Here is a 15,856-nt window from a genome sequence, read left to right as displayed (position 1 = left end):
GAGCTTGGAGTCTTACCCACTGGACCACCAGGGAAGTCCCTACAATGTTGTGTTAGTTTCTGCTGTACAGCAACGTGAAAGAATTATACATAATAATCTTAATAACTGTTTATATAATGAATAATCTTTGAATACCCTATACATAGTAAGACAGGCTGGGACATGGGACCTGGGACCCTTTGCTGCAATGCTTGCACCTGAACAAACGTTTCCTCCAGCAACAAAATACAAAGAAACTATAAGAAACTAAAAATAACTGTGTGCATGGCAGTTGGGGCAAATTATGGACACCAAGATGCAAAAAGACCAAAAAGCCCAACTGCCACTTCTGAAGGGCCGGGAGCAAAAGCAGGGGGTTGGGAGCAAAAGCAGCGACTGCACATGCTCCCTACACAAAACACCACCGAAGGGGTGGGCAGACCACTTAAGCCCCCACTCTGGCCTGACCCCTGGACACACCCCTGCCCTCATCCCACATAAGGATCCAGCTCACTCCCCCTGAGCGAGCAAGCAAGCAAGGGAAGCTGTTGCTTGTTCCCGCTCCCCCCCTGCTGCAGCAGGGGGCCCAATAGAGCCTTGCCTGAATTTCTTGTCTGGCCTCTGATCAATTTCTATTGATTAAGGAGGCCAAGAACCCTGGTCCGTAACAGTAGTAAACATCCCATAAACACTAGCTAACCAAACTGAAGTGTTTCAATGTTCTTTTCATTCCACAGATAACTGTTGAGCCACAATGGGCTAACTCTAATGCATCTAGTATAGTTTGGCAAGGTTATGAAGGTAGACTTTGCAGCAAAAAGACCTGAGTTCAAATCCCAACTCTGCTACTTACTGGCTGTATGAACTTGGGCAGGCAATTCAATCTTCCTGAGCTTTAGTGGGGGCATGGTAACAGTATCTGCCTTATGGTGTAGCTGTGAAGGTTAAATAAGGTCATGAGTGTTCAGGGCTTGGCACAGTGGCTATGGGGAATACTCAGTACATGTTAATTATTTTCACTGAGTGAAATGAAGTCATAAAGGTAAACAAGAAAAATGCCTAATAATAGCACTATATGATGTAAGCTGTGACAGAGATATTTATGTCTCTATCCATAACAATGAGGCTACCCTCTTGTTCTTATTATTAGGCAATTATGCAAACTAATTACATCATGTTTACATAATGGTTTGAATTCTAAAATACATATTAAATAAATATTCTAATTTAAGATGTGTTACCTTCAAGAAAGTAGTGTTTTAGCATACTGAGAAACAAGAGATTTGGGATAAGAATGATTTATACTTCATGAATATAGAGCTCTTGTGGTCAACTTTCTTTTTGCTTTCACTGTTTTTTAAAGTAGACCATATGTGGGAAACAAGGTTATTTTTTATATGTATGAGACAATTTCTTATTTGCACTTCTTAGCTCACAACAAAACAAACATTTTGTACAATGCTGGCATTTAATAAAAAATGTAAAGCTTATTTTTGAAGTTTTGGGGCATATTTTTAAATTTCACAGCGTGCTTAAGAGTTCTCATTTTCAGGGACTTCCCTGGTGGCGCAGTGGTTAAGAATCCGCCTGCCAATGCAGGGGACATGGGTTCGAGCCCTGCTCTGGGAAGACGCCACATGCCATGGAGCAACTAAGCCCATGTGCCACAACTACTGGGCCTGTGCTCTAGAGCCCGCGAGCCACAACTACTGAGCCCACGTGCCACAACTACTGAATCCCGCGTGCCTAGAGCCCGTGCTCTGCAACAAGAGAAGCCACCTCAATGAGAAGCCCATGCACTGCAATGAAGAGTAGCCCCCACTCGCCACAACTAGAGAAAGCCCGCGCACAGCAACAAAGACCCAATGCAGTCAAAAATAAATAAAATAAATACATTAAAAAAAAAGAGTTCATTTTCAACTACATAGAATTTTTTTTTCAGCAGACCAGTAATCATCCTGTATATTTTTAATGCAAATATGGGTGTTTCAAATGTAAATTTGCTTTGGGTGAAGAATGTTCTAGGTGGCCTTGAGGACAGCAGACCAGGGGACTTAAGAATGATTATGACAGAGAAAAGGCAGGGTGTGAGCCAGGTCAAAGATGTAAGTACTACCACAAGGAAAGGAAGATGAGACAACCAGGGAGAGGCTAGTGAGAAGAAAGGAAAATCGGGAGATAATTGAACTAAAAGCCTACAAAAATGAAAACAACTGCTGAGGGAAAGCAGAGACCACAGTGTGGCTAAATTTGGGAACTATCTAGAGATCTGTTCCAAAATGGAAAGAGAACTACTGTCTGAAGTAACGAAATGGAAGCAGCTCTGGCTCAGCGAGATTTGGAGAAGAGAAACCAAGCAGAAAGAAGATTTATCCTACGCAGGAGCTGGACTTGTTACCCATATTAGGTTAGAATCCTTTCTTTTACTTATCTATGAGTCTCTTACACACCAAGTTTCTCTTCAGATACATTATTTTATATATATATAAAATAAATGAAAGGGACCTCAGAAGCCATCTAGTGATCTAGGGACTTAAAATGGCTGCATAAATGCTGCTGCTGGCTCTTATCCATTATGGGCCAAAAGAGGACCGGAAAAGGTCCTAAAGAGGTTAACGGAAGGGCCCAATTTCCCACAGCTATGGCTAAAAGAAGGGATACCCCTGAGATGATGGCAGGAAAAAATGAAAATTAGAGAGGCAGGCTTCCTATTTGAATACTCCACTCATTCTATTTTATTCAGAAACAGCCTGTAGTTACTTGGAAATGACAATATAGAATAATATAGCTCATACCTTTCTCTCCTTCCATCTGGAGATGCCCTACTTTATCACTCCATGGAAGCCAATGTAGGAAAATCAAAACACTGCAAAACCAAGAGTACTTAGAAGCCATGCACATTCAAACGTAGAATAAAGGAAGAAGCTTGAGAAAGTGGATTGCATCTGAGACAGTCACCCTGGTGATGGACTCCCAGGCGGGACTGGTTACTGAAGGGATAGCCACCTAGGCTTTCCTTGTGGTGGTGGAATTATTTCTTTTCATTTGAGTTGGACTTCAATTTGAGCTTCATTTGGGTTAATAAATAACTGCTTTAAAAATGTAAATATATCTAGGATGGGTAAAGAATTGTGACTCATACATTTGTGTGGATTAATTCCATGCAGGGTGTTATTTAAATACTTAGCAACAGCTACAGCAGGGGATGAACCAGACTTCTAGAGGCCCATGCTGTGCAGCATAATGACGAGGTCCAGGAGGCCCTAGCGGTGGGGTGAGGGAGTACAGTGAAGGGACTGAAGAAGTGGCTATGGACCGTTACCAAAATACTTAACATTTAACAGCCAGTACACCTATATCCATATATACTGGTAGAGTACTAGCCCCAGTTCCATACATTTTTTAATCCCGATAAATTAGCTGAGTTATGTGACAGACAGAGAATTCTGATTAAGAGAGGAGGGAGACAAAAATAATGCCGCTCTGGAATGAACCCCAGGGGAGAAATAAGGCAGGAAAGAGCAAAACTAATATAAAAATTTTTTTCAGGAAAATATTCTCTCATCCTCCTTCTCTTCTTCCTAACCAGAGGTCTCTCTGTCCCCAGGACCCATAATCATACTAATATTAGCTCTAGGTTAATTCACAGAAAACAATTTGCCAAAAGCCCATATGCTGAAAGTCAATCCACCTGAAACCCAATTCACTGAAGACCAACTTGCCAAATTTACCACATTTATTGGCCATCTAAAAAATCATTTATAGAGTCCACAGCATTTTGAATGTGATGATACTGGGAGGGTTAAGAAGACTATGGGGAACTAGGGACCCAGGGACCTGGAGTCTCCTGACTCTTTCTGCCTCAGTTCATCCTCTCCCTGCCCTGCAGGCTCACTCTCTGCACCCTGGTCTCCTCCTGTTTGAGCCTCCTGGTCTCTCTTTCTCTAGAGCTGACGGCCTGGGCTGAGCCATGCACTGACTAACACATAGTCTGTTCCTCTGGCCTTGGAAGGTCCCTCTTCTTTGCCCCAGCTCTAACCTCCAGCTGCAGCAGCCAGATGCCGGGACAGAGATAAAGTGAACGTTCCTTAAAATGCTGACACTACAGAAATATTCATAAGCTGTTAAAAACCATCCAATTAGAACTGTTATCAACATTTTAGTTAAACAAGTTTTTGATGACAATGGGCAAAATTAGTTAATTTGGCAAAGTTTAATCGGCAAAATTGGAAGTATCCTAAAAATGCTAAATGTAGACAATTTTTTTTAAAGGCTTTAAAAAAGGATCTGAAAGACATCATTATAGATAGAAAAATTCCCATAGGAAATGCTGAAATTCTGGCAACATTCAGAAGAAAAACATGTTGGTTAAATTTCCTTAGGACCTCTCAACAAATTGAACATTTCTTAAGATGCATGAAGCTGGAGGGTATAAAGACAAAAACCGATGAGCAGCAACCTCACCTAAGGTCCTTTAAAACACACTTCACATCCTGGCCAACAAACAAAGAAACAAAAACAAATACAAAGCAAAACAAAGCAAACTGAACAAATGGTCTCCACATTACAAGATTCCAGTTTATATAAAACCATCTGTGTAAAAGACATGCATTGAGAAATCTGTGCAAGGTAACACACTGAACTATGAAAGATAAACACCTAATTCAGGAACGCAAGATTTGGTAAGGATGACTAGGCAATTTTTTTTTAAACTTTGTACACAGATATACACTTTTCTTCAGAGACACTTAAAAACAATAAACATGTATAAATGTGGGAAGATGTGTTTCAAGTTCTTAATATTTATCTTAGAAACTAACTCAGACATAGTTCAACAGGGAATTTTAGAGAAAGAACAGCTACAAGTCATGGTTTTAGTTATATTTTTTAAATACCTATGATATCTATTGATTTTTATAGACCAAAATATAATATAATAAGCACTACTAAAAGAAAAGTTTTTAAAATAAAAGAAAAATGTCTTAGAAATAATTCTTCTATTTTTTTAGCAAATTTGACAGAATGGCATTCTAGTATTCTAGAAAAGAAAAATATACTAGCCCTCCAATAGGATACATAAGAAACTTAGTAAGATTCCACATAAAAAACATGTTTTTATGGAACTAAACTTGACATTAAAATTTTAATTTTGCATTATGAGAAAATGTGTACAGACTTCAATTTCACTCCTATAATATCTGATCCATTCTTTCAAAAATTAAACTCCCTATAACTCTCACACTATATTGCTCCAGAAGGGCTAGGAAAAAAAGCAGACAGTTTGAATGACTATAAGCTTCTGTATTATTTCTTATTCAGTTTATATATGGCCTCCAAAAAGCATCTGTTACTGTACAGAGAATATAACAAATATCCATATACCCACCATTCAAAATTTATAAGTACTAATATTGTAATAGTTACTTTTGATACTTTTTTAAAATGAAAGAAATAAAATATTTCTGATAAAGCTGCTACCACACTTTTAGTCTTCCTCAGACCCATTCTCCTCCTCTTCCAGAGGCAATAAATTTATTATGTATTCTTCCAATCTTTGTTTATATATATCATTACATATATATGTATTCATAAATACATAATATTTGTGTGTATGCTCTGCATTTAAAAAACTAACATTATGTTTTCAAAATCTGATCATGTTAATGCATATAAACCTAATTCATTCATGTTAACTTCTAAGTAGTATCTTATGACAATTTATGTAGCCATTCTCCTACTGAAAGGCATTTTGGTTGTTTCCAATTTTCTGCATTCTAAAAACTGACTTGGTACACATCCTTATACATGTACCCTTATACACACGCAGGAGAATATATCCCTAGCAATGGAATTGTTTGGTTGTAGGAATGAGGTACCACCTCACACCAGTCAGAATGACCATCATTAAAAAGTCAACAAATAAGAAATCCTGCAATCCCACTCCCAGGCATATATCTGGAAAAGACGAAAACTCTAATCGGAAAAGATAATGTACTCCAATGTTCACAGAAGCACTATTTATAAGAGCCAAGACACAGAAGCAATCCAAATGCCCATGTTTAAGAAGATGTGGTATAAATATACAATGGAATATCACTCAGCCATATTAAAAATGAAAAAAAGAATGAAATAATGCCATTTTTAGCAACATGGATGGATCCAGAGATTATCATAGTAAGTGAAGTAAGTCAGATAGAGAGAGACAAATATCATATGATATCACTTATATGTGGTATATATATATATGTCACAGAAATAATACATATATATACACACACACAAATAATGCTGGAGTGGGTGCGGCAAAAAGGGAACCCTCCTATACTGTTGGTGGGAGTGTAAATTGGTGCAGCCACTATGGAAAACAGTATGGAGGTTCCTCAAAAAACTAAAAATAGAATTGTCATATGATCCAGCAATCCCACTCCTGGGTGTATATCTGGAGAAAACTCTAATTCAAAAAGATACATGCACCCCAATGTTCATTGCAGCACTACTTACAATAGTCAAGACATGGAAACAACCTAAATACCCACTGACAGATGAAATTGTGGCATACACACACACACACAAACACACACAGTGGAATACTAGCCAGCCATAAAAGAATGAAATAATGCCATTTGCAGCAACATGGATAAACCTAGAGATTATCATACTAAGTGAAGTAAGTCAGAGAAAGACAAGTATCATATGATTATCACTTATATGTAGAATTTAAAATATAATACAATTGAACTTATTTGTAAAACAGAAACAGACTCACAGATAGAAAACAAACTTATGAATACCAAAGGGGAAAGGGAGGGAGGGGAGGGATAAATTAGGAGTATGGGATTAACAGATACAAACTACTATACATAAAATAGATAAACAACAAGATCCTACTGTATAACACAGGGAACTATATTCAATATCTTGTAAGATCCTATAATGGAAAATAATCTGAATATATATATATATGGCTGCATCACTTTGCTTTAGACCTGAAACTAACACAATATTGTAAATCAACTACACTTCAATAGAAAAACCCCAAAAACAACAACCAAAAAAACCAAACCAAAACATAAAATAAAATAAAGGAGCTTCCACTAACCAGATCTTTAAAAAAAAAAAAAAAAGGCAAAGATTATAACACACTAAATAATAATAATAGAATCCCCAAGTTCATAATGATATTTTTTTTTAAATGAGAAGCTTTTCTTCACAGAACAGCTAATAAATAAAGAAGCAATGATGGAATTGGAAAAAACACTATTTCAAAACTGGTTCAGGCAAAGATCAATGAATGCTAAAACCACTGTGTGAAAGTTTGGGGAACAGGATAGTCACGTGATCTCAAAGTATCACACCATAGATTACATACTAATTGTAAAGAGAAAAGGGTACCTTTATGAATTTGTCTTATTTTGGCGAAGCTAGTTTCTTTTCATGTTTTTTTCTATTCTGGTCTCCTCTGATGCTCACATGGTTTGCCTATTTTTCTGTTGGCTTGTTTGCTTTACTAATTGAATTGTATAAATTCTTTATATACTTTGGACACTGTAATGCAAATATCTTTACTGAGTATGTGACTTGTGTATGTTACTTTTTGTGGCAAATTTAATACATCTTTCCCTACCCTCAGGGTCACAGAGATAGTCTCCCATATTTTCTTCTTAAGGCTGGATTCTACTTAGCTTGTTTTTCTAAGGACATGAACAGTAAGCACTGATCTATAACTGTTGGAAGATACAAGCCACTGTTGCAGCCTCCTTATAATCAAAGTCATCTTTTAGTTCTTAGAGTTTTTCCATCTTTATGTGGAGGCTTTTCAATAGCATGAACGATTGAAAATTGCTATTTAAAACAATATATGATAAAGTTATATATTAAAAACAATTGAAAAGAATGTCATATAATCTTACATGAGTGAACAACATTTCATTCCTGAGCTCTTCAGACTTTTCATTTGGAGTCCAAGCTTCAGCAAACTGCAGGAAATCCCATTTTTCCTTATCACCCTCCTCAGCCTTAAGTTTTTCCTTCCTACCATTCAGTGTGCTCCCTGTAACCTGAGCCTGTAAGATGATAAAATATATGAATTTTACAACAGGTCACCTCACAGCTGACATTTACTAAGTAGTAACTTGATTTTGCATTTAAATCACAAGCAATCCAATAAAGAAAATCTTACTGTTTCAACTTATCAAGGGCTTTAGTAATATAATTATTTATAATTACAACCAAATTGCCAAGTCAATGATTCCTATGCTTAATGAGGAAAAGGTTAACTAGAGAAGCTATACTATTTGCTTTTCTCATAAAAACTTTTATTCTAATATTTATAAACTTTGAAATTGAACATACATATGATTGGCCATTTTGAATATCTATACTCAGTGCTTGAAAGCCATCCTCTAGACCTTAGTCAAGTCCTTTCTATAAACATCCCTCAAGGTTGGGGAGAAGAGACAGCTGAGTGGACGGAGCAAGCAACATCCCTAATACCTTTGCTAGAATCCGGGTACAGGCTGTCCTCTGTCCAAAATTTAGCCCAGAACTCAAGAATCCTGTTGAAAAAGGGTTTATTCTTAGCTGACAAAAAGCTAAGGGGTTTGAAAGCATTTTAGTTCCTTACTAGCTCATCCTCCCCTAGCTGCTAAAATGGTAGAAGAAGGGCTTGGAAGACAATAGGAACACACATAAATTCATGTCTGTCTCTCATTACCGAGGATAGCAGGTAGAGTACTACCAATTGAAGCCTTTTCTGGACTTGGTCCCTATCAACATCAATATCTTAGTGTACTTCGATATCCTTTGCCTGAAAACACTAAAACTCAGCCTCTTAACTCATGCAGGCTATGGGTAATAATGAGTAAGTGGTAACCTGGTTTAAATTCAAGCTTTACCTTGCGATTCAACATTCCCCACATAAGGGTGTCTAGAGTCCCATTTGCAATAAGGTAGTGAATATTCACAGAACTGCACTGTCCAATCCGGTGAGCACGGTCTTCTGCTTGTTTTATGTGTCCAGGGTCCCAATACAACTCAGCAAATACAACATGACTTGCAGCAGTAAATGTCAAACCCTATGCAAAATAAAGAAACTGAGATGCAAATAAACTGAGAATTTAGCATAGAGCCATATATAATAAAGTCTTTTGAGTATGTTCAATGGACAAGAGAACACTGAAGGACTTAAAAACAAATGAGTCTTTCATTTTAAGCCAAATTAAGAAAATTTAATTCATGAAAGGCAAATGAAGACTGCTTATTGCAAGATAGCCAGGTGAACTACAAAGAACACATTTAAAAGGTACTTCAATATTTCAAAAGTCAGTTTAATGGATACATATATAAACAAAATCACTTTAACCTCTGATGAAGACTGGATTCACATTACCACTGGAAAATCTAATAAAATATATTATAAATGAGAATATAATTTCTAACACATGGTATCCATGGCAACTATGACAGCAATGACATCCTCTATTCATTTAATTCATACTGCTGTTCTATAAAGCAAGAAAATCATGTCTACAGTCACACTCTTTTCTTTCTATGGAATTTCTCATGTTGCATCCCAAAGACTCTGACATTTACTGACTTGTATCTTGATGTATAAAACACAACTGCATTTTTGTGCAATTGCATTTTATATCAGTTTGAAATAATGTAACATTAAAAATATTAACTAAGTCTTGTTTTACAATTAATATATGAAATAATGCAAATCTCCTCAAACTAAAAATGTGTCAAAAAATGCATGACTTTAAAGTGGATAGGCCGAGCGAAATGTGGACCATAATTACGCTATTGCTACATAGTGGTAAGTGATATTAGGTGGTCAGCAGAAATACCTACTATACTTTCGAAGTGTCATCTAATCCAATCTATGCTGTTGTTCACGTGTACTGGAACTTCTATAAGTGACTGTTGTGACCGCTGTGCTGTTATTTTAACTTGAAGTATTTTTATATCACATAGCATCATACTAGCATTCATTAAATGGCGGCACCAGTTCTCAAGCTGAACTTAGAAGTAATAAAAACATGGAGAGAGTCAAATACACACCATGCTAAACTGTGCTGCTGTTTAGGATATAAAATGCCACACATTGAGAGATAATGTAGAAAAATTAAGTAGTATTGATATTTAAAGATGGACACCTTTAAGTGTGTAATAAGTATCATAGGACCATATAAGAATCCACGTTGACGTTGGCAGGATCAACGTCACACAAAGATGATACTAAATTGGGCTTCCCTGGCAGTAAGTGATTAAAATTCCGTGCTTCCACTGCAGGGGCATGGGTTCGATCCCTGGTCGGGGAACTAAGATCCTACCTGTGGCGCTGCATGGCCAAAAAAAAAAAAAAAAAGATGCTACTAAATTACAATGGAAGAGTCACAAACCTCCAAAACAAAGCCCTTTCTACAATACCTTCCTTTATTGCTATGAAGATATTAGTATTCAAGTATATGAGTTTTGAACTATACAAGGTCTTCAGGAATACAGCCTTGAATAAAATGTGAGTGCCTTGCAAAATCTTAATTTCAGAAAGTCTTTTATCAGGTCACTCCAAGACTCTCCTGCCCAGCTTCCTCCTACTTATCTTCTCCTGAGCTATCAGTATTCCATTTCTACTTTTAAGCTCTTTTTGATGATATTCTCTATGGCTGAAATATTCTAACAGATATAAAACTAGATTACTGGAAATTTAATCCAACATGAGGAAAGTGTTGAGACAACTCTCCTTTTGGCTAGAACTCCTAGTGAGTTAGTTCTAGAACTTCTTCATTCTCATGGATTCTCACTATATATACAGTTTTATATACATCAGTTAGCTGGGTAAAAGGAGAACTTTGGCCCTGGTCCAGATTCCGGAATCCACAGAAGCTGCCAGATATGCCATATAGCAGGTTGGATATTTAACAGCAATATGCTCAATTACTTTTCCCTATGTTAAATATCCTGGCTTAGACGTTTACATCAAAATATTTTAGAATGTTAGTAGGAAAGACATCCAGAAGGATCCCCTCTTACACAGGGTGGCAGAGACTAATATCTATTCTTTGCTTATTCCTTTGTAATGTGACACCTGATGTTTAATATGACTAACTGGAATAACGGTTACTTTCTCCAACTTCCCTTGAAGTTAGTTGTGGCCCTTGGACTAACTGCAGGCCAGTGAGATACAGCATGCCTTTCTCCAGTCAACTGCCTGGATCGCAGATGTGATGGATAAGCTCTAGCAGCCCTCTTAGATGGAAGCAACCTAAATGCCCATCGACAGACAAATGGATAAAGAAGGTGTGGTACATATATACAATGGAATATTACTCAGCCATAAAACGGAATGAAATTGGGTCATTTGTAGAGACGTGGATGGACCTAGAGACTGTCACAGAGAGTGAAGTTAAGTCAGAAAGTGGAAAACAAATATCGTATATTAACGCATGTATGTGGAACCTAGAAAATTGGTACAGATGAACCAGTCTGCAGGGCAGAAATTGAGACACACATGTAGAGAACAAACGTATGGACACCAAGGGGGGAAAGCCGCGGGGAGTGGGGATGGTGGTGTGATGAATTGGGCGATTGGGATTGATATGTATACACTGATGTGTATAAAATGGATGACAAATAAGAACCTGCTGTACAAAAAAAAATTAATTAAATTAAATTAAATTTAAAAAAAAGAGATATCTGCTAGGAGTGGTAAAGCAGAAAACCAGAAGGGGCCTAAGTGCTAAGAAACTACCATGCTAGCCTTAGACTGCCTATATCAGAGAATAAAACTTTGTGATTTTAGTCATTCTTAATTTGGGTTTTCATTTACTTACAGCCAAACCTAACTCTAAAGGACAAACCAAGGGCACTCTATGAAAAGTTCAGAAAGACAGAAGAGTTCTTTTCCCTCAGGCCACCTTGCCTCACAGACTCTGATGAAAACAACCAAAGATAAGTGCTATAAAGAAAGGGATGAGAAAAGTCTACGCAAATTCAAAGGAAGGAAAAGATCATGGAAAAGTATTATAATCACACTAGCTATATTCTTTTAGGAAATTATCTCCTTGAAAATTTAGGAAGCTTAGTCAGAGGTGTGGAGGTCTCCTTCTGTTACACTTTCTAGCACTCTCCAAAGTAGAATGAATATTTATCACACCAGATATAAAGTTATAGTTATGGTTAATCATCTTGACATTTTTATCATCTCAACAATTCATTATCAAATTTAGACCTGAAACTTCTTACCTGACCAGCAGCCTGAATGCTTAGAATAGCCACACGAGTCTCAGGATCCTTTTGAAACTGATTAACCAGATGTATTCTTTCTGAAGATGGGACACTTCCATCAATCCTAATGTAACGAGTCTACCACCAACAACAAGGGAAATGGCAAAATTAGGACAAGCTCCTATGCATCCACCTTATTATACATATTTTACAGCTTATTTTTATGTTCACATAATAAAACAGAAAGTGGTGAAGATGACAGGTTAGTAAATGTTACACAAGAAGAATTTTTTTTTTTTTTACTAATATCATAGTACTCTATTTGTTGTTTGATAGACAGTTGTTTCCACTTCTGGGGTATTGCAAACTGTGCTGCAGGGAATACCTTCACAGATGTCTCTGTCTCTTTGTGTTCCTGTGTCAGTTTATCTGAAGTATGTATTCAGGAGTAGAAGTCCTGGATCGATTTTAAATGTTATCCCTTCCAAGGCAGTCTCCCAACCAGATGATAGTGCCCAAAAAGTTGTTGCTAAGAAACAGCACAGAAGGCGTCCCCAATGGTGTTGACGATGAGCAGGAGTTGGTCTAGCTGGTGTCAGGACTTAATGAAGCTCAGGTTCTTGATGTCTCATCACAGAAAGAATTCAGTGAGAGACAAAGTGATAGGCAAGAAGCGGATTTATTCAGAGAGAAACACACTCCCCAGACAGAGTGTGGGTCATCTCAGGAGGTGAGAAAGGCCAATACAAGAAGAATCTTAACCAGATTTATTTAAAGCTTCTTGTAACAATTTTGTATTTTTAAATCTTTTAAGCTACTTGAGAGTGGGATCTATGTCTAGTTCATCTTCATACCATCAATGCCAGGTGTGATGCCACATATATAACAGGAGCTCTATAATCATTACTGGATTAAGCTAATGTTGTTATCAGTAACATTCTATGTAAATTAATAAGCAAACTTTAAATCATGGATCAGACTAATTCTAAAGTAACAGGATCACTAATTCCAAAGTAAAAGTAAAGTCAGACATGTGAGAAAAGAAAAAGAAGATTCTGCCCATGTATTAGGGATTCATGAAGAGTAGTCCGGAAATGTCACAACATTAACTGGGAAAACATTTTTTTTAATGTACCATCTGAGTTCTCTTTTCTCACATTATTAAACTTAAAAGAAATATGTGACATGGTCATCTCCACTGAGGTAGGGAACCAAGACACCCAAATACATTTTTACGAAGTGAGGAAACATTAAATGCTAAACTGAACAGTGCTATCTTTTAAGAACGATGTGAGTTAAGAAAAAGGAGCAATCAGTGTGTGTTAGAATAGCTAAAAAGAACTTATTACTCAACTTTGTAAAAACAAATATAAGCCCTGAATTTCAAATTGCCTCATTTTTATATGCACTTTTATGGAAAACGTTGCCTTAAATAGTTGAGACATACAAATACTCAGTTTTATAAGGGAATCATCAAGTTAATCATTAAATAGAATGCCCCTTATCAACTTTCTATGTCTTCACAAAACAGATATAAATTGACCAGTGATCCACTTAATATCCATCAAGGAAGATTACAGAATCTTTTGAGGGTCTTTCTAAAGAAAACACATTGTCAGGCTAGGGAGAGTTTTACCTACGTTTTTAACTCTTAGTGATGCTAAATGGGATTCTAAACATACCAGTAAAGTGGGAGTGGGAAGAGACACACTTAGAAGAGATTCCGGTGGTTTTAAGGTGTAATGAATCAGAATAAAAAATCTAACGTTACTGTTCAATCATTTAAAATTTATTTCTAAGGCTAATTATCTCTTCCTCAGAGGGTGTTTCACAGATACAATGTGATAATGATAAAGCATCTTTTAATATACAGCACTTTACTATATCATATTATCATAAATCTTTCTATGAAGAAAACACTAGAATTACATCTTTGGTAATGTTAATGAACATATTAGCAAATGCTTGAATATGTATACAAAGTTTTAAAAAAATATGGCTTTATTCCTCCCTTTAAAATATCCACCTGCACAGGCAAGTGGTTCTGCTGCTACATGTATATTAAGCTCATATAATTTGTCAGGAACTTTCTCTGGCCGATTCAGAGCACCTCTGGAAGCCCTTAGCACATATGACACATTTACACTGGATGTAACCAGGTTTACACTCTGAAAGAAAAAATGGCAGATGCTGTGGCCGATAGGGCTCTTGGAAAACAAGGTGGACGGAATAGAATGCAGTGAGGCCAGCAGGTTTGGTGGCGCTTACCTGGGCATATGTTTCAAACCCACCTACACTAAATCTTAATGATCATATTCTATAGAGTAGGCTGCCTGGAAGTTTAAAAGGTATGACTGCGGCTGGGCACTAAAATTGGCTGAAATCATTCTTTTTTCCCCTCAAAATCACCCACATTCTAAGGCCACCATGTTGGTAAACAAAAAATTTTAACTGTCTATACCAATCTCAAATGGTAACAAAACCAGAATTCACATTATAGCCTATCAAGGCAGCATATTTTAATCAATCCAGATAATTTGATCAGTGGAAAATTATGACTGGTATAAAAGGGAAAACTTAATAGTATATTATCAATACAACAGAAATATAATATTAGTATAACTGCAATAAAAATACATAATAATAATTTATAGATATAATACCATCCCATCATCTAAAGAAGGCAAAAAAGCTCAGTTATAAAACTACAATTGATGTTTAGTATATTAAAAACTGCATTCTAGGGTTTCCCTGGTGGCGCAGTAGTTGAGAGTCTGCCTGCCGATGCAGGGGACGCAGGTTCATGCCCCGGTCCGGGAAGATCTCACATGCTGCGAAGTGGCCGGGCCCGTGAGCCATGGCAGCTGAGCCTGCGCGTCTGGAGCCTGTGCTCCGCAACGGGAGAGGCCACAACAGTGAGAGGCCCATGTACCGAAAAAACAAAACAAAAAACAAAAAACCCCCCTGCATTCTAAGAAGTACTTTATAGAATTATGGTAACATACCTTGTTTTCTATGACGGCTTCTGTGCAAGCTTGGAGCATGCTTAAATGATGTGCAAAAATCAGAAATTTAAGCGAATCATTCCGAAGCATCATCTTAATATAATCCTTTACAGCACCTGCCTAAATATTAAAAGTTAAACCTTATTAATGTCATAAAAATGTTTATTAAAAAATCATGTCATTTTCTTTAATAAAGCAAGAAAAACTTGGAAAATCAGTAAGTTTCTATGAACTTTTAATTGTTTTGTTCTCTAGGTAGCTTAAAGTAGAAGCCCACAAGTAAAGGAGCACACGGAAGAAGAGGGACAAGAGAGGGAAAAAAACTGAGAAGTAAAACAAGAACAAGATAAGAATTAGATTTTAAAAAACAAAACAGGGAAAGAGTCTCAAAGGAAAGTAGGTAGTCAAGTTGGCTGTGGCCAGGAAGGGGTTGGTGGTTTTGTTTAGAAAGTAATTTTCAAAAAAAGCTCATATAGGGACTTTCCTGGTGGTCCAGTGGGTAGGGCTCTGCCCTCCCAATGCAGGGGGCCTGGGTTCAATCCCTGGTCAGGGAACTAGATCCCACATGCATACTGCAACTAAGAAGTCTGCATGCTGCAACTAAGAGCCTGCATGCAACTAAAGATCCTGCATGCTGCAAGGAA

The 15,856-nt window shown here is 37.0% G+C and overlaps 1 protein-coding gene across 1 annotated transcript in view; it reads right to left on the bottom strand.

Annotated features, from left to right (window-relative positions):
* Positions 1-15,856, bottom strand: part of ZRANB3 (zinc finger RANBP2-type containing 3) — a 269,676-nt gene that overhangs the window by 37,763 nt on the left and 216,057 nt on the right. The window contains exons 9-12 of the mRNA XM_060152984.1: positions 15,213-15,332; positions 12,226-12,345; positions 8,874-9,053; positions 7,890-8,042 (exon numbers count right to left, since the gene is read on the bottom strand). Of these exons, the coding sequence (XP_060008967.1) occupies positions 7,890-8,042; positions 8,874-9,053; positions 12,226-12,345; positions 15,213-15,332 (573 nt within the window). The remainder of the gene's footprint in view (positions 1-7,889; positions 8,043-8,873; positions 9,054-12,225; positions 12,346-15,212; positions 15,333-15,856) is intronic.

The sequence above is a fragment of the Lagenorhynchus albirostris genome, chromosome 6 (genome assembly GCF_949774975.1).
Source record: "Lagenorhynchus albirostris chromosome 6, mLagAlb1.1, whole genome shotgun sequence".
Taxonomy (NCBI): domain Eukaryota; kingdom Metazoa; phylum Chordata; class Mammalia; order Artiodactyla; family Delphinidae; genus Lagenorhynchus; species Lagenorhynchus albirostris.
Note: the sequence above shows the minus strand (reverse complement) of the source record. Positions and strands in the feature narration are given on the sequence as shown.